Source organism: Otolemur garnettii, unplaced genomic scaffold (assembly GCF_000181295.1).
Source record: "Otolemur garnettii isolate 467f Iridium unplaced genomic scaffold, OtoGar3 scaffold00092, whole genome shotgun sequence".
In the NCBI taxonomy this organism is placed as follows: Eukaryota; Metazoa; Chordata; class Mammalia; order Primates; family Galagidae; genus Otolemur; species Otolemur garnettii.
Genome location: NW_003852487.1, coordinates 3,745,224 through 3,766,205, shown reverse-complemented (window position 1 = coordinate 3,766,205; position 20,982 = coordinate 3,745,224). Strand labels below are relative to the sequence as shown.

Genomic DNA, 20,982 nt, shown 5'->3' with positions numbered 1-20,982 from the left:
CTGGGTTTGAACCCGCCACCTCCAGCATATGGGGCCAGCACCCTACCCCTTTGAACCATAGGCACTGCCCTCAAGCAGTTCTCTTGTTTCAGCCTCCCACATAGCTGGGACTACAGGTACCTGCCACAAGGCCTGGCTGTTTTCAGAGATGAGATCTCACTCTAGCTTAGGCTGGTCCTGAACTTGTGAGCTCAGGCAATCCACTTGCCTCGGCCTCCCAGAGAGTTAGGATTACAGACATGAGCCCCTGCACCCAGCCAAAACTTAGCTTTTCCTTGCTCCCTCGCTCTGTTGCCATTCCAACAGAGTGTATAGAAATCATGAAAAAACTTAAGAGCATCTGCTTTGGAGATAAAAGAATGTTTTTGTTTTTTTTTTTTACTTACCCTTTTTCATTGTAGGCTTTTGACAATGTATTTTTGGTAGCTTACTTAGCTTCTGTATACTTAGCCTCAGCATTTTCTGTAAAAAGAACAGTAATAGCAGACACATGGTAGTCATTATGTGCACTTTATACATTGTAAGTCGATGAATCTTCATAATAGCCTTATGAGATTGTTACTAGAATTATTTCTTTGTTAACAATGAGGCAGAGGTTGGGTGACCCTTGAGACCACAAGGCCAGCTCCCCCAGGACCTCACAGCACAGTGCCTCTCAAGGGGTGGGGTGTTGGGGGAGATGTGTGTCTTTATGAAGACTGTTGTGTTTGTCTTTGCAGTATGAACGGTGCCTTAGCATTTGTTGACACTTCAGACTGCACAGTCATGAACATTGCAGAGCACTATATGGCCTCTGATGTCGAGTGGGATCCTACAGGGCGTTATGTTGTCACCTCTGTGTCCTGGTGGAGCCATAAGGTACGGGAACCCACATAGCTTTGGCTGCAGAATGAAACCAGGGAAGGCACACCCAAGCCTGGCATTGACCCACCTCATCAGAAAAAGCTCAGTTTTTGTGTTTTTAACTTTGAACTGGAAAGTTAAGATCATTGCTTTGTAGGAGTCAAGAGTTTGTTGAATACAAACCATATTCTGTATAGTGTCTTCCAATATTCTCCATACATACTCATTCCCTAACTGATGGTCTGGTTTGCTAAGGATGATTTTTTGTATTTAATAATTTTTTTTAATTGATGGAGATAGTGATGGCTGAAACCAGTTCATGCAAGCCTATGAAATAAAATTAGGGAAATTTTGTCTGGGCGCTGTGGGTTGTGCCTGTCATCCTAGCACTTTGGGAGGCTAAGGCAGGAGGATCACTTGGGCCTGGGAATTTGAGGCTGTAGTGAGCTACAATGATGTCATTGTACTCCAGTCTGAGCCACAGCAAGATCCTGTCTCAACAGTAACAAAAAATTAGGGTAGTTCTTTTTAATGAGATAATGAACTTTTAAGAATACCAGTTTCCCAAATATCACTGCAAACACTGTCTTGAGTAGAAATCTTTACATTCAGAGCAGGATATACTGACCATGGCGTATATCCAGATGTGTTCAGATGTTACTGCAGTGAGGCCTATCTTGGACACTTAATTAAGAAATCCTTTAAAATTGTTGACCACTCTTGTTTTTTGTTTTTTGTTTTTTTTTTGAGACAGTCACTTTGTTGCCCTCAGTAGAGTGCTGTGACATCACAGCTCACAGCAACCTCAAACTCTTTGGCTTAAGTGATTTCTCTTTCTTCAGCCTCCCAAGTAGCTGGGACTACAGGTGCCTGCCACAATGCCCAGCTATTTTTAGAGATGGGGTCTTGCTCTGGCTTAGGCTGGTCCTGAACTCATGAGCTCAGGTAGTCTGCCCGCCTCAGCCTCCCAGAGTGCTAGGATTATAAGTGTGAGCTACCATGCCTGGCCGACCACTCTGTTTTAAATACAAGCATTTAACTCTAAAGCTGCTGGTTGCAAAAAGGAGATATCAGAATATAAATTTTTTTTTTTTTTTTTTTTGAGACAGAGCCTCAAACTGAGCCCCTGGGTAGAGTGCCGTGGCCTCACTGCTCACAGCAACCTCCAACTCCTGGGCTCAAGTGAGTCTCCTGCCTCAGCCTCCCAAGTAGCTGGAACCACAGGCGCTCGCCACAATGCCTGGCTATTTTTTGGTTGCAGCCATTATTGTTCTTTGGCGGGCCCGGGCTGGATTCAAACCCGCCACCTTAGGTGTATGTGGCTGGTGCCTTAGCCACTTGAAACACAGGCACCGAGCCCAGAGTATAAATTAAAGCACTGCTTCCTTTAGTGGGAAAGTCTTGCCATGAAAAATCAGCTGAACTGAACAGTGTGTTTAGTATGTGGATAATTTATATTCTAGCACAAGTAACTTGTTACAGACCAGTAGTAAACAGGCATGTGCTTTGATGGGCACTGTTCTATACTGCTGTACAAATACACTGTACTCTATTTGTTACACATCATTTATATCTTTTGTTTTCTGTCTTCCTCTTGCTGAGATTTAAGCTTAGTGATGGCAGGGATCTTTTGTCTTGTTCACTAATGTATATCCCAAGTACTGAGAACACTGTTAGGCTAATGAAGTAGTTGGTCACTTGCTAGGGTAGGGTGACTGGCTCAGTGTTATCCCTGCTGTCTTCCAGGTGGACAATGCTTATTGGCTGTGGACTTTTCAAGGGCGCCTTCTGCAGAAGAATAACAAGGACCGCTTTTGCCAGCTGCTATGGCGACCTCGGCCCCCAACACTCCTGAGCCAGGAGCAGATCAAGGTCTGGCATCCTCACTGGGTTCAGGGGACATGGGAGCGATTTAAGAAAACATTAACGTTTAAGAAAAATAGTTATTTTTTTCTTTTATTATTAGGGTGGTAATGAGTAGGGAATAGAAATGACATTTATGGGGGGCCCTTCGCAGAGATGCAAGAACTAAATAGAAAAGAATAGTTGTGAGATAGTAAACTTAAAATTTCAAGTGGTTTAAGGAAGTTTTGTTTGACCTGGAGGGACAGATAAAAAGATGCCAGGGATTGTTAGAAACTCCTGGTGGGATTAGAAGAGACTTGTCTGGGATTTACATAATTATAGTGAAATAGGCTGATGGTATTAGGTCAAAGCTAAGAGGAGAGTTAAATCCCAAGAAATCGAGTCTGTCTCAGGGAAGTAGAACTTAGGGAAGACAGCACGTTTGAGCACTCCTGGGGAGCTGTATTCTATTAATCACTGAGGATGTCATTTCATGTTGGTGACTTTGAAGATTGCTTTTGTGGTTCTTGCTTTGAATGTTAAATCCTGAGTGACTGGTCTTTTGTTTCAGCAAATTAAAAAGGATCTGAAGAAGTACTCTAAGATCTTTGAACAGAAGGATCGTTTGAGCCAATCCAAAGCCTCAAAGGTAAGCTTTGTTCCCAGAACCTAGAAAAATGCTAAAGGCAGCTATATTCCTTGTTCTGACACAGGAAGACCAGCATTGGGGCTGGTCAAGGAAAGGCATGCTGTATGTGCAGGGAGAAGGCAGGGGAGTTGCTTCTGCCCTGAAGATGCTGACTCCGTCTGTTGGAAGCCAGGGCAAACCAGCAGCAGGGACTGTGGGCTGTACCTGGACAGACTAGAGCCCTGTTGGCAGTTACTTCCTAGGTACAGAGATTGAAGGGGCAACATCAGGAAGGAAGATGAGAACTAGGAAGTCATTCTGCCATTCCTGGCTGAGAGTAGTTGTCTAAATGACATCATTCTGATACCATCGATTTAGGTGTAGGTCACTTGTGATAAAATGCTTTCACTCTGGTTAAATAAAAATTTGATGGTGAGTTAAGTGTTAGCTCTGTAACTTCCCCCCACCTTTATACTTAGGAATTGGTGGAGAGAAGGCGAACCATGATGGAGGATTTCCGAAAATACCGAAAAATGGCCCAAGAACTCTATATGGAGCAGAAAAATGAACGTCTGGAATTAAGAGGAGGTAACGACCAAGAACTGAGTGGTCCCCTCCACCCACAGGCTCTTACATAGCAGAGAGCCTTGCTGCTCCCTGCTCAACAATGTGGCTAATCCCATTCTCTGTTCCTGCAGGGGTGGACACAGATGAGCTGGACAGCAATGTGGATGATTGGGAAGAGGAAACCATTGAATTCTTCGTCACTGAAGAGATCATTCCTCTTGGGAACCAGGAGTGATCTGGAGCACTGTGTAAGCCCTCCCCCAACACACACACACACACATACACAGGGGCTGCCAACTCTTGTTAGTTCTTTAAGTGCTGCTTTTGTTACCCCATAAATTAAAAAATACCTTGTTTAAGGTATGAGTGAAGATCCAACTTCAGGTACTCAGAGCTAGTAAAGTCTTGAATGAAATGTGAAGGGCTAAATGCATTCCCAGCCTCAGGCATGAGCAGAACATGTCCTCCTAACATGAGGGACATGGCACCTTTTAGGCAGCATTGGGTTATAGGTGAGCCATGACCAGGGCAGGTCCCTGTGGTGGTGGGAAGGGGAGGGAAGCAGGTACCTGGCTGTCTGTAGACGTCTTCACTGGCAGGTAGCCCCTGGGTCCACCAGAGAGGAATGTTGGCATGAGCAGCCAGGACTTTTGAGTACTAGGCAGTTGCTGGTCAATTCTGAGAGAAGGGCCTTGAGTGTCAGATGAAGTGTGGCAAGAGAGCACAGCAGTCTGTGAAGACTTGGGGCTGCCTCAGTAACAGGCTGGGCCTATCCAGCCTCTTAGGATGGTGTTATTTATGGTTGCCACACCTGCTCATCCAGGGCAAGAAAACAGTGGTGATTGCTTGTACCATGTTTCACTCATTAAGTCAGGACAAAGAGTAAATGGTGGTTCCTTTGTTGCAGTGTCACCCTATTGTGCTGGAACTGAGGTCATCCTCTTACAGAAAGCCTACACAACTCCTGAATTTTACCTGTGCTTTCTCTTGCTTGGGACTGTGAATGCACCTGGGATTCTTCCATCTCAACACATTTTTGTGCCTTTAAACCCCTGGTGTCCACAGTGGGGGAAGTTTTAAGGCACTGCTTTCACTTTTTTCTCGTTTGGGGTTTTTTTAATCAGTACCACCAGTGTTTGCTACTTATACTCTTATGCAGTGCAACTAGCAGGTACCTTTTGCTCCTGCAGACAGTGGTATTTCCAAGGTGTTCCATCCACAGTTGAGTGGTGTTTCCGTTCAAGAACTCTTGGCTGTCCTGTTCATGGGCTAGTGCTGGGTGTGTCCTGGAGACCAGCAGGGAAGCAGTACCCTGCTGTGTCCCACTGTGCTCAGAAGGTGCCACAGCACCTCTTACCCCCACTATGCAGGTTGTGTCAGGTTCTCTCAACAGGTTGAATGTGGAAATAAAAGCAAACCTATATGAAAAGCTGTCTTTCTCCTCTCTTTGAATGTAGATGGTGATCTTGATTTGGTAGCTGTTTCCCATCCCTTCCTTGCCACTCCAGGGCTCCCCAGACACCATCACATTCAGTCAACACATGCACACAGCTTAGTGGGGAGGGCAAAGAGAGCAGTTGCCATTTCTGCTCAGCTGTGTATTACAGTCAGTCCAGAACATTATGCTTTTTTTTTCTTTGAAAAAATGCTTGCCACATTACCTGATGAGAACCCTTTAGACTTCTCCTTGGAGTGAGACAAATTGGAATATTTTTATTAAGAATTATTGGGTTAGCCATTATTACTTGCTTCTATTTGAATATTTATCTTCCTTTTTTCCCTCTTGAGAAGGGAGCAAACAAACCGGTATGATTTCAGTTCATTTTTGTCTGTAGTATCCAGCTACCCCTCAGTGCCTTGTGAGCTGTGGTCTCATCTACCTCTCTCTTTTGCTCATGGAACCTGAAGCTGAGTTTAAAAGCAGAGAAGTACAGGCGCCACACTCAGTTCACAGCCAGGGGCACTCACAGACCTACAGCAGCATTTGAGATGGGAGGAGAAACTGCAGTTATGGGGAGAGGACAATGGTAAGATGCTGGCCTCAGAAAAATTGGATTGGCTGCTGTTGAGAGTAATTATTGGCCTGGGAATTCCATGTTGACCCATCTGGAGTCTTGAGGCTCTCAGAGGCTTGCCCTTGCAAAAGCCTCTGGTTGTCTCAGTTTCCCTAGGTGTGGGGAAGGCACTTTGTGCTTTTCATATGAGCCTTACCTTTCTCTGATCTGTGATCTTTCTAAAATTCTGATTGTCACAGTCCTACCATTAGGCTTATCCTGTGCCCATTAGCGTTCACTTTAATAGCAGGTCTTACTGACTCATGTTCTTTAAAGTAGTGTGCCAAGAAACAGTTTTTCTAATTTCATGGATGTAAGAAAAAGCCACACATCTCTATTATATTAACAGATGCTTAACTGAGCTTTCAAAAAGTTAACTTTGCTGCTGTCAGCTAGGTTGAGCCTCGGCACTCTAGCCTGGAGCAACAGAGTGAGACTCTGTCTCAAAAAAAAAAAATTAACTTTTCCTTGTTTTAACTTACTAGCTGTAATCATTTCACATAATTTGTAAATAAAGAATTTCGGAAAGAGTAATCGTTTCACATAATTTGTAAATAAAGAATTTCAGAAAAACTTGTGTTTGTTTTAATCTCCCCTATGTGGAACTGGATTTCCCAGGGCTGACCTTTTGATGAGGGTGGTCCTGAGTGTTTGGCACCTTGCTACTTTCAGGCTGTTGGGGTGGGATGGACTAGGGTGTGGCCCTGCTGCAGACCTTGTTTCAGTGGCATCTACCAAAGGCTGTGGCAGTATTGTGGAGTGTTGGTGCCCACAGACCCATAATGCCAATAAGTCTCTTGTCAGTTGTGGGAGCCTCGTAGTCCCTCGGGGTAGTGGGGAAGGATGCACCTTTGCCTTGCCCCATTTGCATGATGGCGTTCCTGGAGCCCAGCGTGGATCCTAGCATTGAGAAAAAGGCACAGTGTTGGACAAGCAGACAGGAGAGTTCATGGTACCAAACCTCTTGCCTGGCAGCAGTGGCCCTTGGGGCCCTTTCAGAATCATATTAGAATCATAAATATGACTTGTGAGATTTGAGTGTCATAGATCCAGGCTTTGTGTGATTTCCTTCAAAGTGCAGGACGATTTTGTTTTCAGCATCAATTCTGGCTCTTATCAGGTTCACAGCTGTACACTGGTTGGCTGCACAGCCTGGCAGGTGCGGTTTCCCTGGGCTGTATGAGTTCACAGTGCACCGACTTCCCTAGGGGTTGCAGTGGAAAAGTTGAGTATAGCATTTAACCAGTAAATAGGCCTGGTAGTTAAGCAGAGCCAGGCCTTGGGTGCAGCACAGACTGATGGCAAGGGAAAAGGGGCACAATCACTCAGTCACATTCTAATAATCAGAAATGGTCATATTTAAGTTACTTTAAAATGTCAAGTTTGGGGAAAAGGCATTTGGAGCTGAAGTGATTATGTGAAGCTTTAGCTGTTGGCATCTGTCTCTTGTGGGAAACCTCCAAAGCCACCCTGGCCTGCTCTGTGAGGGTCCCCTGGGGTGGGTGACTGCTCCTGGGCTTAAGGTGAAGGAGGGACCCCGCCCTGCAAGGAGGAGGTGCAGCTCCTCCATCTGCCATGTAGTGCAGGTTTCAAGTGGGCTCCCCTGAAGGTCAGGTGAGGTTGGTAGAAGGCCCAGGTTGCCATGGAATTAGGTGAGTATACGTGCTGGGTGCCTAGTACTGTCCTCATGCACATGATCAGGAAGGTTGCCTACTGCCTGGGGCTCAAGGCTCCCTGGAGACCTAGCTGATGTCACCTGGGCGGGGTGAAGCTGAGCATTGAACAGTCTCTGCTAGGATAGCAAGCACCTGTCCCCCTGTTGTCCCATGGCCTCCCACAAGGCTGCTGGCCCCTCCCCAGCTCGGGGCAGCCCAACTTTGAGGGAGCTGGAGCCCAAGGACCAGCAGCTCATGGTGAGTACCCTCCTTGTAACCCCAATTGCTGTGCCTGATGCTGCTGCTTCTCTGTCCTCAGCACCCCCTCGGCTTAGCTCTGTTGCCCTCTTTGGTGCTAGGACATCTCTCTGTCCCCCACTTCCTCCCCCAGGGCCCAGCTGACTCCTGTCCCATGGGGCTGTGAGCCTCATGTTCCTTGGCCCATACCAGGCAGAGTCCAGACCCATTTGATAGTTGGGTGAGCCAAGCCTTAGCAGGTTAGGGAGAGCTATAGCCACATTCTGCAGAGGAAGAGACAGACACATTGATTGCAGAGAGGGCATGGACAGGCCAAGCCCATGGATTTCCCCTTGAGGAACAATTTCTTAGAAAACCAGAAATTTCCCTCAGCAGCTGTATGACCTTAGGCATGTTGCTCTGCCTCTCTGCACCTGAGCCTCCCCATCTGTTCAGGGTAGGCAGCCACGTCCCCCTCTCACAGGGTCACTGCCAGACATGAGCAACTTGCAGTAAGTGTAAGACCCAGGTTGGAGGGGTGCATAGACTGTATTCCCCTGAGAGCAGAAAGACCCTTTGGGGGGCAAAGGGAGGAAGGAAAGTTTGGGCTGGGGGCCTGTGTTTGAAGAAGAGGAGCAACCTCAGAGGACCCCTGGGAATACAACTGCTCAAGTGACCTCTCCACAGGTAGCACTTCGGATCCGCCCACTCAGTGATGCAGAGCTCGAGGAAGGAGCCACCATCATTGCCCACAAAGTGGGGGCTCAGGTGAGGCTGGGGGCATAGTTGGCACGCCCAGGACAGGGGCAGAGCTTGCCCCTCAGTGCAGGATCCTCTGTATTACTCTGACTCACTCAGCAGGTGTCAACATCCAGGGCCAGGCTCCATGCCAGGGACCTGCCCCATGGAGCTCGCTTCTGAGTCAGGGCTGGGGGCAGATGGCTGTCAGGGGATTTCAGAACTACCAGGGAAGATAAAGCTGAGCCCAGAAGGTGGGAGAAGTCTGGCGGAGTACAGCAGGCTTGGTCCAAGCAGGAGTGGGTGAGGGAGGAGGGAAGTGGTTTAGCACTGGGACCCCTATGTGCATGATGGGGTAGGTGAGGTAGGACACTCACATGCTGCTATGCTGCCAGGCTCAGAAGCTGAGCTGTTGACACGATTTAGAGACTTTTGTCCCCTTGGTTATCACTTTCAAGGATAAATGCCCAATTTGGGGTAAAATTAGATTTTGTCAAATGGCTGGGTTTTCCCCATTCACCATTGGACAGGCAACTTCCATGAGGAATGAAGTGACGTCCTGAGACACTTGAGCACTCAAGGGCAGGGGACCCGGGATGCTTGCAGGAGGTTGCTGGTTGGAGCTGCCTGCGGTGGCATCTCAGGAATGACCCTGGCAGGAGGATGTAATAGATGTAATGTCTGAGGTGTGCAAACATCTGAGGGGAGCTGGCAAAGATGGGGGGGGGGGCGGTCAGTGCTGAGTTCACAGAGAAAGGAGCAAATGTGATAAGACAGTTGTGAAAAGGAAGACAAAAAATTTGCAGGAAATAAGATACCTTTGTTGCAGAGAGAATTTATGTCTTGCTGTGAAAGATCAGGATGTGATCTAAGTAGACTAGTGATAGGGCTTTGCTCTGGGTGCAGGGCCTGGGAGCCAAATCCTTGCCTTGCACAGAGGCCTATGGGCAGGTCGGGAAAGTGCAACCCAAGTGTGGGGCAGGGCATGTGGCTTCAGTGAGTTTTGCAGCTGTCTCCAGGCTTTCAACAACACATCTGTGTCACTGGCAATAATGGAAGCCATAGGGGAGAACCTTTTAAAAATAAACTTAAAGGCAGATAATAGTAATTTGCTGGAATTGATAATGACTCTTCAAAATGCTGTGCATGGTGCCTGAAATCTTGGGCCCTCTGCCCGTTGTGGGGGCTGCCTGGCCTCCACCAGTGGGTTCCTGATAATGTGTGATCCACGTGTCGATCAGATGGCCACCAGGTCTTACCTTCTGGTGTCTGCCTAGCCACACTCCTGAGAACTCTTGTCACCTTGGTAGGTAATTAGCTGGTCCCAGTTGTGGGCAGTCTCATAGGCAGCATTGCAGACATTGTTGCTGAGGTCTGGTCTTCTGGAATCACTTTGGAGCTTGGTCCTCAGGCTTTTGGTAGCAGGAGAAGCATCAAGAACAGGAACAAGCTACCTGCCAGCCAAGGCTGCCCAGCAACTCCTGAAGTTCAAGATGCCTTTCTCTTCAGAGTGAGGATTCCCCCCAGTGCCCTAGGTTTGGGGATTGAATGACAGTAGGGAAATAGGACACTTCTGAGTTTCATGAGGGAAGGGCTTGGGTTGGGAACTGAATCCTGAAACAAGTGCAGGAAACTGACATCATGGAAACAGAAACTGTCTTAGCAGGTTGGAGATTTAGACTTACCGACACCACAGCCCTTTTGAAATCTCGAGGAATGAGGGAATTGTAAACATGCTCAGCAGAGGAGAGCATTCAAACGATGTGGCTATGTGTGTGTGTCTGATCTTCTAACCACATCTTCACGTGGTATCTCCCTGGCTATGTGGGCAGGAATGTCTCAGGGCTGTTCTTAAAAATAAAAACATTCTAACTTTTGACCTCAGTATAGTGATCAAAGTCAACAAATTCATATTGATCCAATATTACCTAATCTACAGATGTAGCCAAATTTTGCTGATTTTTCTTAATAATATTCTTTGTAACAAAAGAAAAGAAAACATTTTTTTGTCCACAATCCAACACAGCTGGTGTGTTTTGCATACTCAGGGCTCAGCTCTGGGCATGTTGTTGTATTTACCCCTCCAGCCACCTCTGCAGTGAGTTCATTATTACCCCGGGTTTATAGATAAGAAAACTGAGACCCAGAGAGTTCAAGTGACTTGCCCAAGGCCTCCTTGCTTGGTGAGCCCTGAAGCCAGAATGGGAAACTAGGCTGCAGGGCTATAGCCTGGCCTGACCTTGCAGTGGGGACTGCATGGAAGGGGCAGTACACACCCTTCTGTCTTTGGAAGGAGAGAAGCAGGAAGGAGACCCTGAGCAGGGTGGCCAGATGGCCAGCTTGATGCTGCAAGTTTGCAGAGACCCTTCCTATCCCTTGCCCTATCACTTCTTCCAGGAGCGACACTGTTTCTACTGCAGTGCCCTGGGCAGTTGCTGACTCTGAGGCATCAGGTGTGGTTGTCCCCTCAGGCTATGATGGTCATAGTGCTGGGCTGCTGTCCTTGGGCAGTGGTATGGCCAAGTCAATGTCCGTCTGATGTGAGTGTAAGAGTATCAGGCTCAAACCCCCCACAGGCCTGGGGGAGTTGGCGTTGTGCTCTAAAGGCACAGTAGCGGGAGAACGGCTCCTTGGAAAGCAAGAAGAGGTTGCTGCAGGTGGGCAAGTGGAGTGCCCCAACACCTTCTTGGCTGGAGCACAGAGGTCTGCAGTGCTTCTTGGCCTGGAACCAGGCCCCTGGATGTAGTGGAGGGCAGAGGCCAGCCCTGCGGGCCTTTGGGGCACAGACCCTGACTGGCTCTGACTGGCTGGTCCCTTGCCTTCTCATTGCCCCAAGATGGTGGTGCTCATGGACCCTGGTGAGGACCCTGAGGACACACTGCGTACCCACCGGTCCCGGGAGCGGGCCTTCATCTTTGACACTGTTTTCGACCAGCATGCGTCTCAGGTAGCCTCCCCCTCCAGCCCCCACTGTCCCCTCCTGTTCTGGGTTCCCCTTGAGGGGACTTTGTAGTGAGGTGGTATTGTCCCTGTCTTTTTGGGAGATTCTCCCCAGGAATATGGGGGCTGTGCACGCAAAGCCCATCCCAGGGCAGGTACTTCCTGATACAGTGGCTGCTCAGTGCAGGCCCAGCCTGGGGGCTCCCTTGGCCTTTCATCCAACAGAGCATGGCCCTGGCACACTGTGGGGGTAGAACATGGCCCTCATCCCAGCAAGGGAGAGATAACAGCAGGTGGAGGAACAGTACGTTTGTGAGTGGATGCTGCAGTGAGTGCTGTCATGGGTCTCATGACGGCCCATGGTGGGGGCTATGTAGTGGCCAGTTGGTGCATCTGAGGAGGGATGAGCCAGCTGCAGTGAGAAGAAAGGGTGGGGCCTGGTGGAGGTATCATCACACTCATTTCATAGAGGTGGGACTTGAGCTTCAGAGGTCACACATGAGACCCAGAGCTGGGTATTAGAACACATGGCCTTTTCTTGGCAGCAGGAATGTCTCCCTTGACTCAGGACTCAGAACAGACTTGCTGAGCAATGGCAGCTCCAGGTTCTGTTGGAGCAAACAGGCTTCTTTTACTGTCAAGTTTGTGATGGCATTGACAGTAAAAGGGACTTGTCATCAACATTTACTGAGCAGCTACTACAGGCCAAGTGCTCTGCTCAAGGGCTTGACATACCAGGATTTGAAAATGAAGTTCACAATCTCATCCTAGAAAAAGTGGACCAGACAAGATGGCTCACACCTGTGATCCTAGCACTCTGCAAGACTGAGGTGGGTGGATTGCCTGAGCTCACAGGTTCAAGACCAGAGCCTAGTGCCTGTAGTCCCAGCTACTTGGGAGGCTGAGGCAAGAAAATCACTATGCCCAAGAGTTTGAAGTTGCTGTGAGCTGTGATGCCAAGGCACTCTACCAAGGGTGACAAAGTGAGACTCTGTCTCAAAAAAAAGAAAAAGAAAAAAGAAAAAGTGCTATATACATCATTGCCGAATATCACTATGGTCACCTTTGAAGGTCCTCCCCTTGAGAAGCTATGCACCAATGCCAGCACCTAGTCCACCCTTCAAAGGAATTTTGGAATTTTTTCTGAAATGGCTATTAGGGCTATCATCATATGAGGCCTGACAATGAAGTCTGAGAACTCATCCTAGAAAAAATGCTACATACCTCATTGCTGAATGTCACTACAGTCACCAGATGACCTAGGAGTATACTTTAAAGGTGACCATAGTGATATTCAGCAATGATGTATGTAGCACTTTTTCTAGGATGAGTTTGCCAACTTAACTGTCAGCCCTCATACATGGCTTTATGACCCTCACAGCAACCCTATGAAAGAAGATAACAGCAGCCCCATTTTCCAGATGAGGAAACTGAGGCTTAAGGAGGTCACACAGCTAGTGAGTTGCAGAACCAAGATTCAGACTGTGAAAGTCCAAAGCCACAGGGAAGAAGAACTGGCGTTGGAGTCTGTCCAGCACAGGGGTCAGGTGTTGCCTCTCCCTTAGACAAGTGGTATGACCACCAGGGCTATCAGGACACTTGAATGAGATGAAGAGTAGGGCAGTGGGATTTATTTCCCACAAAGAGGAGTCACACTGCTCTTCTCAGACTCCCAACACTGTGGCCGGCCATCTTCCAGGCCTTTGTGTTCTTTTTGGCTCCTCTCAGCTCTTAAAGCAGTCCTGGGAGAGACTCCCATGTGTTCCGTGCCCAATGTGTGTCAGAGTTCACGGGATATCTTACACCTTCTTTAATATTCTCTTGAAACCCCCCTGTGAAATGAGCATTGCTTCACCTGTGAGGCTTGGTACAGGTAAGGTGGCACCCTTAAAGCTGCACACCTGCGGGACAGGTATTGGGAGCAAGGAATGGCCAATGCCCGTGTTCTTTCTAGACTTTCGACTTTCCCCTCGTGGGTAGGTCCTTGCACGTGGCCAGAAGGAGTGGAATCTATGTAGACACCAAACACCTATTGTCTCCAAACTGCTGGGTCCCTGGCTCTCCATGTGACTGTCCTCTGTCTGTCCACAGGAAGATGTGTATTCTGCCACCATCCAGCATTTAGTAGAAGGCGTCATTTCTGGATACAATGCAACGGTGTTTGCCTATGGCCCCTCAGGTACCATTGAGGACAGTATCTGGGAATGAATGGGGCTGGTGGCAGAACTCTTCTTAATAGCACAAAGCACCTCCTATGTGTTGGGTTCCCTGCAGCCTGTAATCCTAGCACTTGGAAGGCCGAGGCAGGTGGATTGCTGGAACTCATGGGTTTGAGACTAGCTTGAGCAAGAGCGAGACATCATCTCTAAAAAAAAAAAATAGCCGGGCTTTGTGGCCAGCGCCTGTAGTCCTAGCTACTTGGGAGGCTTAGGCAAGAGAATTGCTTGAGCCCAAGAGTTAGAGGTTGCTGTGAGCTATGACACTATAGCACTCTAGTGAGGGTGACAAAGTGAGACTCCATCTCAAAAAAAAAAAAGAGAGAGAGAGAAAAAACTGAGTCTTGGAGAGGAAGAGGAAGTAACTTCCTTAAGACTATTAGGAATGATGCTGGAATTCAGCCCAAGCTTACGTTTTGCTGCCCCAGGAACCCAGGGATTTCTTTTCTGTTAGTATAAGTTGGGTTTGACAAATGTTTGCAAAGCTAAGTACCTCTCTTATCCCTGGAAACTAGAGTCACAGAGGGCCAGAGCTGGATGGGCCCAGCCTTGAACCTACTCCCATGCAAAGGGGGAAACTGAGGCCCTGAGGAGCACCTTGCTCAAAGTCATAGCTTGTTTATGTTTCATTTATTCGTTCAACGTTAGTGAGCGCTTACTACGTGCCAGGCTTTAGGGAAGGGAGAATACTCTGGTCCTCGTGTATGTGGGGCCAAAAAGTGAGGAGGAAAGTGAGGCACTCCCTTAAAAAGTGGAATGTATTAATTCTTTTATTATAAAAAAATATATAAATGTCCAAAAAGTTTGGGGGAAAAAAAGGCAAAAACCTCTTGTAGTTTTTCTGCTCTAATTCTGTCTGGATTTTTGCTTATATCCTCGTTTTCTCCTCCGTGCCTAGATTTTCTCTCACAGAGTAGTCAGCAGAATGTTCAGAAAAAAAAAATTTTTTTTGAGACAGTCTCACTATGTCACTTTGGGTAGAGTGCTGTGGCATCATAGCTCATAGAAACCTCAAACTCTTGGGCTCAAGCGATTCTCTTGCCTTAGCCTCCCGAGTAGCTGGGACCATAAGCACCTGTCACAACTCTTGGCTAGTTTTTCTATTTTTAGTAGAGACAGGTGTCCCTCTTGCTCAGGTTGGTCTTAAAGTCCTGAGCTCAATCTACCTGCTTCAGCCCCCTAGAGTGCTAAGATTACAGGTGTTGGGAACTATCATGCCCAGCCTAGAAAGCTTCTTAAAATTTGTTTTCAAAACAGAAAATGAGCCTGTCTGTGTGGGCAATAAAAGTAGCAGGTGTGAGCAGCTGCCACTGTGTTTATCTGGTCTTTTAATGACCAGCACTTCCAAGTGAGGCATCTGAGCCCACATCAAGAGCTCACTACCCGACCCTGACAAGTGTCTCTGCCCCCTCCCAGGTGCTGGGAAGACCCACACCATGCTGGGCATGGATGCAGAGCCCGGTATCTACCTGCAGACCCTCACTGACCTCTTCCAGGTCATCGAGGAGACCCGCGACAACATGGACTGCAGCGTGTCCATGTCTTATCTCGAGGTGAGCCTGCTGCCTGCCTCAGTTGCCTTGTCTGCTAAATAAGCATGATTGTGCCAGACCAAATGCAGCTGTGTGAGGTCCTCAGCACTGGATATTATCCCCCAAGTGCCAGGTGGCCTTGTGGAAAGCCTCAGCTCTGGGGGTTGAGATCTCTCTAGAACAGTATTTTTTGACCTTTTTTTTTTTTTTATCTCACAGCACACTTGAACCTATAGTTAAACTTCTACACACATTTATGTTGATCCAAAAAAAAGTTTAAAAAATATATACTTACTGTGCTTTGAATTTCTTTTGAAAATAATTTAATTAATGATCTTTAAAATTTTTCATGGCACACAGGTTGAAAATCACTATTCTGGGCTCAGCACCCATAGTATAATGGTTAGCGCGCCAGCCACATAAACTGGGGGTTGGCGGGTTCAAACCCGGCCCAGGCCTGCCAAACAATAATGACAATTACAAGAAAAAAAATAGCCGGGTATTGTGGCAGGAGCCTGTAGTCCCAGCTACTTGGGAGGCAGAGGCAAGAGTATTGCTTAAGCTTGAGTTTGAGGTTGCTGTGAGCTGTGACGCTACAGCACTCTACCAAGGGCAACATAGTGAGACTCTGTCTCAAAAAAAAAAGAAAGAAAGAAAAGAAAATCACTACTCTGGAGGCTCAAAGCCCCGAAGGTATATAAGTCCTCATAGTTCTGCTTTGTGACCACCTATCTGTTCCACCACAGATTTATAATGAAGTGATCCGGGACCTCCTGAACCCATCGTCGGGGTTCCTGGAACTGAGGGAAGATTCTCAGGGCAGCATCCAAATTGCAGGCATCACTGAGGTATCCACCTCAAATGCGCAAGAGGTGAGAGTCATAGGGGCTTACAGAGGAAGACGTGGCTGAGCCATAGCAGCCCCAGACACACATACATCCTTGTTCAAGTTCACTGAGCAGAGAAAAACTTGCAGCCTCAAAGTTTTTTTCCACTCATGGACTTGTTCTAAGGGAATGGCAAACACCTGCCCCACATCTCAGCCTCCTGCTCTGTGCTCAGGGCAGGCCTCACTAGTGGATCACACATTCTTTCCTCTGCCTCCAAGTGCAGGCCTGGGACCCTTCTAGCACAGCACCCCAGCAATCACACCAGCTGGAGTTGGCTCAGGTCTGAAGTCCACTTCCCATCACTGATATGAATTTTTACTCCATTGACAAGGGCAGCAGGGGTTCACTGTAAACATTTCAGCCTATCTTTTCTATCTACCCCTGGTCTCCGAGCCAGCTATGCCCCACAGGGTAGGCCTCCTGAAATAATATGGTTGGGCTCCTGTCTGCTCACAAGAATGTCAGGGGCTAGGTGCCTAATCTGCAGCCCTTAATGGCCATGTTCTCCTGCCACGCTGTTGCCACAACCCACATGCCCTTACTAACGTCTCTCATGGGCTTGGGGAGGGGGCATCCTTCTTGCCTATTCTTTAATAACAACCACTGTACCAGTCTTCTCTCCATTCAAACTCTGTAGTCCTAGCACAAGTGTGGTACACAGCAGGTGCTAAGCAAAGGCTCACTGGCTTGACTTTCACAGCTGCCCACACAGTCATGTGGACTTCAGGCCACCCTCCCACTCTGGCAAATTGAAACAACTGCCTGGAATTCAGTGTTGAAAAGAGTCCTGGCTGCTGCCTGCCCTGTGAGGAAGAGATGGGGACTCTCATTGGTGATGTCTGCCATGGGTACAGGCAGGAGGGGGCAGGGCAAGTGTCAGGTATCTGTCATTCCTGCTTCACTTCATGGCACAAACCAGAGGCTGCTTCCACCTGAAGAGTTTCTGCCACAGCATCCGGCAGCGGCTCTGGGCAGCCCCTGCCCTCCTCTTGCCTGGTGTTTCTGGAGGGCACATGAGGACACTCAGGTGGCCATTGACTGCCCGCCTACTCCTGCCTCTGTTCTCAGATCATGCAGCTCCTCACCAAAGGCAACCGCCAGCGCACACAGGAGCCCACAGCCACCAACAAGACATCGTCCCGTTCCCACGCTGTGCTGCAGGTCACTGTGCACCAGCGGAGCCGCAGCATAGACCTGGTGGAGGAAGTGCGAGTTGGGAGGCTCTTCATGGTGGACCTGGCGGGCTCAGAGAGGGCGTCCCAGGTTCCTGTCCTTCTGACATGCTGCCCACCCTTTCCAACTTCATGATAATTACGCTGTGCCTGGTAGCCCTCGGGGCGTGCACAAGACCTTATTCGTCCTCAGCAGCCTTGGCCCAGAGGTGTTCCCTGGGTGCTTGTTGACGGCTTCCTGCATGGCAGGCTCTAGGACCCCCAGCCTTGCCCTCAGAGCCAGGGCATCCTGGGGAGACAGACAACTAAGTAGAATATTTGGCATGGAGTGCATTTGCTTTGATATTCCAAGTCTACACAGGATTTGTGGGCTGCAGGGCCGAGCCTGAAAAGGTCATTACAAGTTTGGAGGGTGCTGAGAACCACATTTCACTTGGGAGGTGCTATGTGCAGAGCTTGGCTGTTGGGAGGAGCAGTGGCACAGCTGTAAGCCCCCTCATGGTTGCTGCTGGGGGACAGAGACCACCTCACCTGCTTCCTCACTCCCACACATGCCAGCCCACCTGCCCTTTACCACACCTGTCCCTGGGCGGGGATGGGGGTGGGTGCAGGAGGCTCATCCATTGTTGCCCTATGGTCTGAGCCTTCCTCAAGGGAGGAACCCAGCCCAGGCCTAGGACAGAGAAGGGACTAGATGAAGGCGGTTATCTACAAGTGACATTTTCACACCCTTCTGATGCCCCAGGCACTCAGCATTCACAGTTACATAACCTCCCTGCTGGTGTTTATGACCCGTGGGCTGTGATGTGACTCCTTTTGCACAGAGATCTGAACTGTGGGGAAAGCCGGCCCCAGATATGCCTTTCTTGGGGATAGTTGATCTGTCTTTGTATCTTTGGGTTATGAATGACCACTGAGTGGCTTTACTCATTCATCCACTCACTGCCTTGTGTCCAGCCAGCTGGTCCAGGGCCAGACTATCCTAAAACCTAGAACATCACTAGAGAACTTGCAGTGCAGTGAGACCTACAGATCAGGCTACTATTGAAGAGACAGCTTGTCACTCACTGATCCCTAGAGGAAGGGGCAGCAGGGTCTGTCAGGAGTTAGGGTGGGAAAGTTCCAGGGGTTCTTCCTAGGTGAAACACACTCTCTCTCATTTTAATTATAAAACTGAGTTGTTTTGCATAGACTCCCCTCATCTTTTGTCTGCTTTGTCCTCATCTAATAGTGGTACCATTCTGACAGTGTCCATAGTTCCACGTCACCCTCTTAATGGTTATATGCACTGCTCCCTGGGAGCCCAGGGCCAGGTGGGATGGGGTCACTTCACCCTCTGGGCCTCAGTCCTCTCCCTGGGTGAAGGAGGGCAGGTGGAAGACTAAATCCCCCAGTCTGGCCTCTCCTTGCACAGACCCAGAACCGAGGCAAAAGGATGAAGGAGGGTGCGCACATCAACCGCTCCCTGCTGGCCCTGGGCAACTGCATCACCGCACTCAGCGAGAGGGGCGGCAGCAGGGCGCAGTATGTCAACTTCCGGGACAGCAAGCTCACGCGCTTGCTGAAGGTAGGTGCTGCAGGCCAGGGAGGGTGAGAGCAGCCGCAGGGGTAGGATTAGGGTTAGGGTTAAGGGCCCTGCATCTCTCAGGAGACACTAGCCAGGAGAGAGGCCCAGACCTGGCTCTGAGGGCCCTTCCAGGAGCTGCCAAAGCCCAGAAAACACCATAGAAGCCATCTCACCGCCTGACTCCTCCCTTCATCCCATTGAATATGGTCCAGCCTGTCTTTACATACCCCTGGTGACCAGGAGCTCAGTGCCTATCCACAACTTCCTGTCCTATCATGGATGGTTGTGACCGTGAGAAAAATGCCCCTTTATACTGAGCTGGATGGTGGCACTTCCATTTTACAGCAAAGTAGGGTATGACTCCACACAGGCAAAGCAGTAAATAAATGTTCCTAGAAATATATCTCTTTTGGTCCAATCTGCTTCCATCAGAGCTGAAGTCAGATGGGTGTGCCTGGAATGGGTCCCACTTCATCCTGAGGGTCACTGCCCTGAGGACTGATCCCAGCAACTTGGGCAGGTGGGGGCACGTAGTTCCTGTCACCTAAACCTGGTAGTTTCCATCTGAGCAGGACGCCCTGGGAGGGAACAGCCGCACGGTGATGATTGCACATATCAGCCCAGCCAACACCTGCTTCGAGGAGTCGCGGACCACCCTGCTGTATGCCTACAGGGCCAAGAACATCAAGACTCGGGTGAGCCATATGGTCACCTAGACTTGCCGAGGCATCCCTCAGTCACTTACTCACTCATTCAATCATTCACTCACGTATTCATTTGCTACTCATTCATTTGTTCACTCATCATTCACTCGCTCTCTCCTGGGCAGGCATATGGGGGAGGCTGCTGAGCAGACTCTGAAGGTGGATGGCTTAGGTTTCCCTCCCGTGCTGCTATTCCTATCTGGGTGACCTTGGGTAAATTTATTAACACTCCTGTGCTCCACTTTCATCACCTCTGAAGTGGGGAGGGTGAAAATAATAGCAAACCCTTACGTAGCTCTTTCTATGACCAAAATCTGCATTAGTTTCTTGTGGCTGCAGTAACAAGTCACTACAAACTGGGAGACTTAAAACAACAGAAAACTGTTCTCTCACAGGCAAGGAGTCTGAGATCAAGGCATCAGCAGGGCCATGTGCTCCCTTTGAGGGGGTCTGGAGGATCCTCCAGGGTCTCCTTTAGGCAGTTCCTGTCATTCCTGGCTGGTGGCTGGTCATCACTCCAGTGTCTGCCTCTATCTTCACAGGCCTTCCTTCTTCTCTTTGTTCTTCCCTTCTCTTATATCTAGGGACACTTGACATTAGATTTAGGGCCCACCTGCTCTAAGATGATATTTCAAGGGCTTTAATTTAATTACAGCTGCAAAGACTCTTTTTCTAAATAAGGTCCTACTCACAGATTCTGGGATCTAGGATGTGCACATACCTATGTGCCAGGCATGTGTGCCAGGTGCTCGGGGGGCATGTGACTAGAATACCCCGAAGTGCCCATCTGAGGGGATGGGATTAGCTGACTGGGGTATACCTCCCATGGAACACTCGGCAACTGTTACGGCCTCCAAGATGCTTCACTGGGGGGAGAATAGCAAGGGCAAGATAATAGCTCTGCTCTGACGTCTTTGTAGAAACACTCAAAGCCTACACACAACCCACGAAAACAACCCATATATCTCTCTACATATACATAGGTAGTGGGCCTCCCCTATCCATGTATTTAACAGACGTCAGATCAGAAATATTAAAAATAAATAAGTAACACTACAACAATGAAAATATACAAATAAAAAGGCAATACAGTATAACGTAACTATTTACATAGCATTTACATTGTATTAGATACTATAAACAATCTAGCAATGAACTATAGTATATAGGAGAATGTGTAGAGATTATGTGCAAATACTGTGCAGTTTTATATTAGGGGCTTGAGATTCCATGGATTTTGTTATCCACGATGGGGGTCTTGGAACCCGTCTCCTATGGATACCGAGAGACACCTGTATGTACAAAACTATACAGAAAAAAAGACCTGGAAGGGTATACATCAAAATGATAGCAGTGGTTACTAGTGGGAGGTGTTTTTCTATTTTTTTTTTTTT

At 48.5% G+C, this 20,982-nt stretch overlaps 2 protein-coding genes across 2 annotated transcripts in view; both read left to right on the top strand.

The window, feature by feature from the left end:
- The window catches only part of EIF3B (eukaryotic translation initiation factor 3 subunit B), a 30,002-nt gene extending 24,690 nt beyond the window's left edge, over positions 1-5,312 (top strand). The window contains exons 14-19 of the mRNA XM_023516528.1: positions 720-858; positions 2,590-2,715; positions 3,260-3,337; positions 3,796-3,904; positions 4,015-4,131; positions 4,791-5,312. Coding sequence (XP_023372296.1) covers positions 720-858; positions 2,590-2,715; positions 3,260-3,337; positions 3,796-3,904; positions 4,015-4,118 — 556 coding nt within the window. The 3' untranslated portion in view covers positions 4,119-4,131; positions 4,791-5,312. The remainder of the gene's footprint in view (positions 1-719; positions 859-2,589; positions 2,716-3,259; positions 3,338-3,795; positions 3,905-4,014; positions 4,132-4,790) is intronic.
- A 2,451-nt stretch (positions 5,313-7,763) lies between these two features.
- Positions 7,764-20,982, top strand: part of LOC100957642 (kinesin-like protein KIF19) — a 24,850-nt gene continuing 11,631 nt past the window's right edge. The window contains exons 1-9 of the mRNA XM_023516532.1: positions 7,764-7,850; positions 8,517-8,597; positions 11,404-11,514; positions 13,599-13,686; positions 15,140-15,276; positions 16,002-16,127; positions 17,214-17,408; positions 18,732-18,884; positions 19,457-19,579. Coding sequence (XP_023372300.1) covers positions 7,764-7,850; positions 8,517-8,597; positions 11,404-11,514; positions 13,599-13,686; positions 15,140-15,276; positions 16,002-16,127; positions 17,214-17,408; positions 18,732-18,884; positions 19,457-19,579 — 1,101 coding nt within the window. The remainder of the gene's footprint in view (positions 7,851-8,516; positions 8,598-11,403; positions 11,515-13,598; positions 13,687-15,139; positions 15,277-16,001; positions 16,128-17,213; positions 17,409-18,731; positions 18,885-19,456; positions 19,580-20,982) is intronic.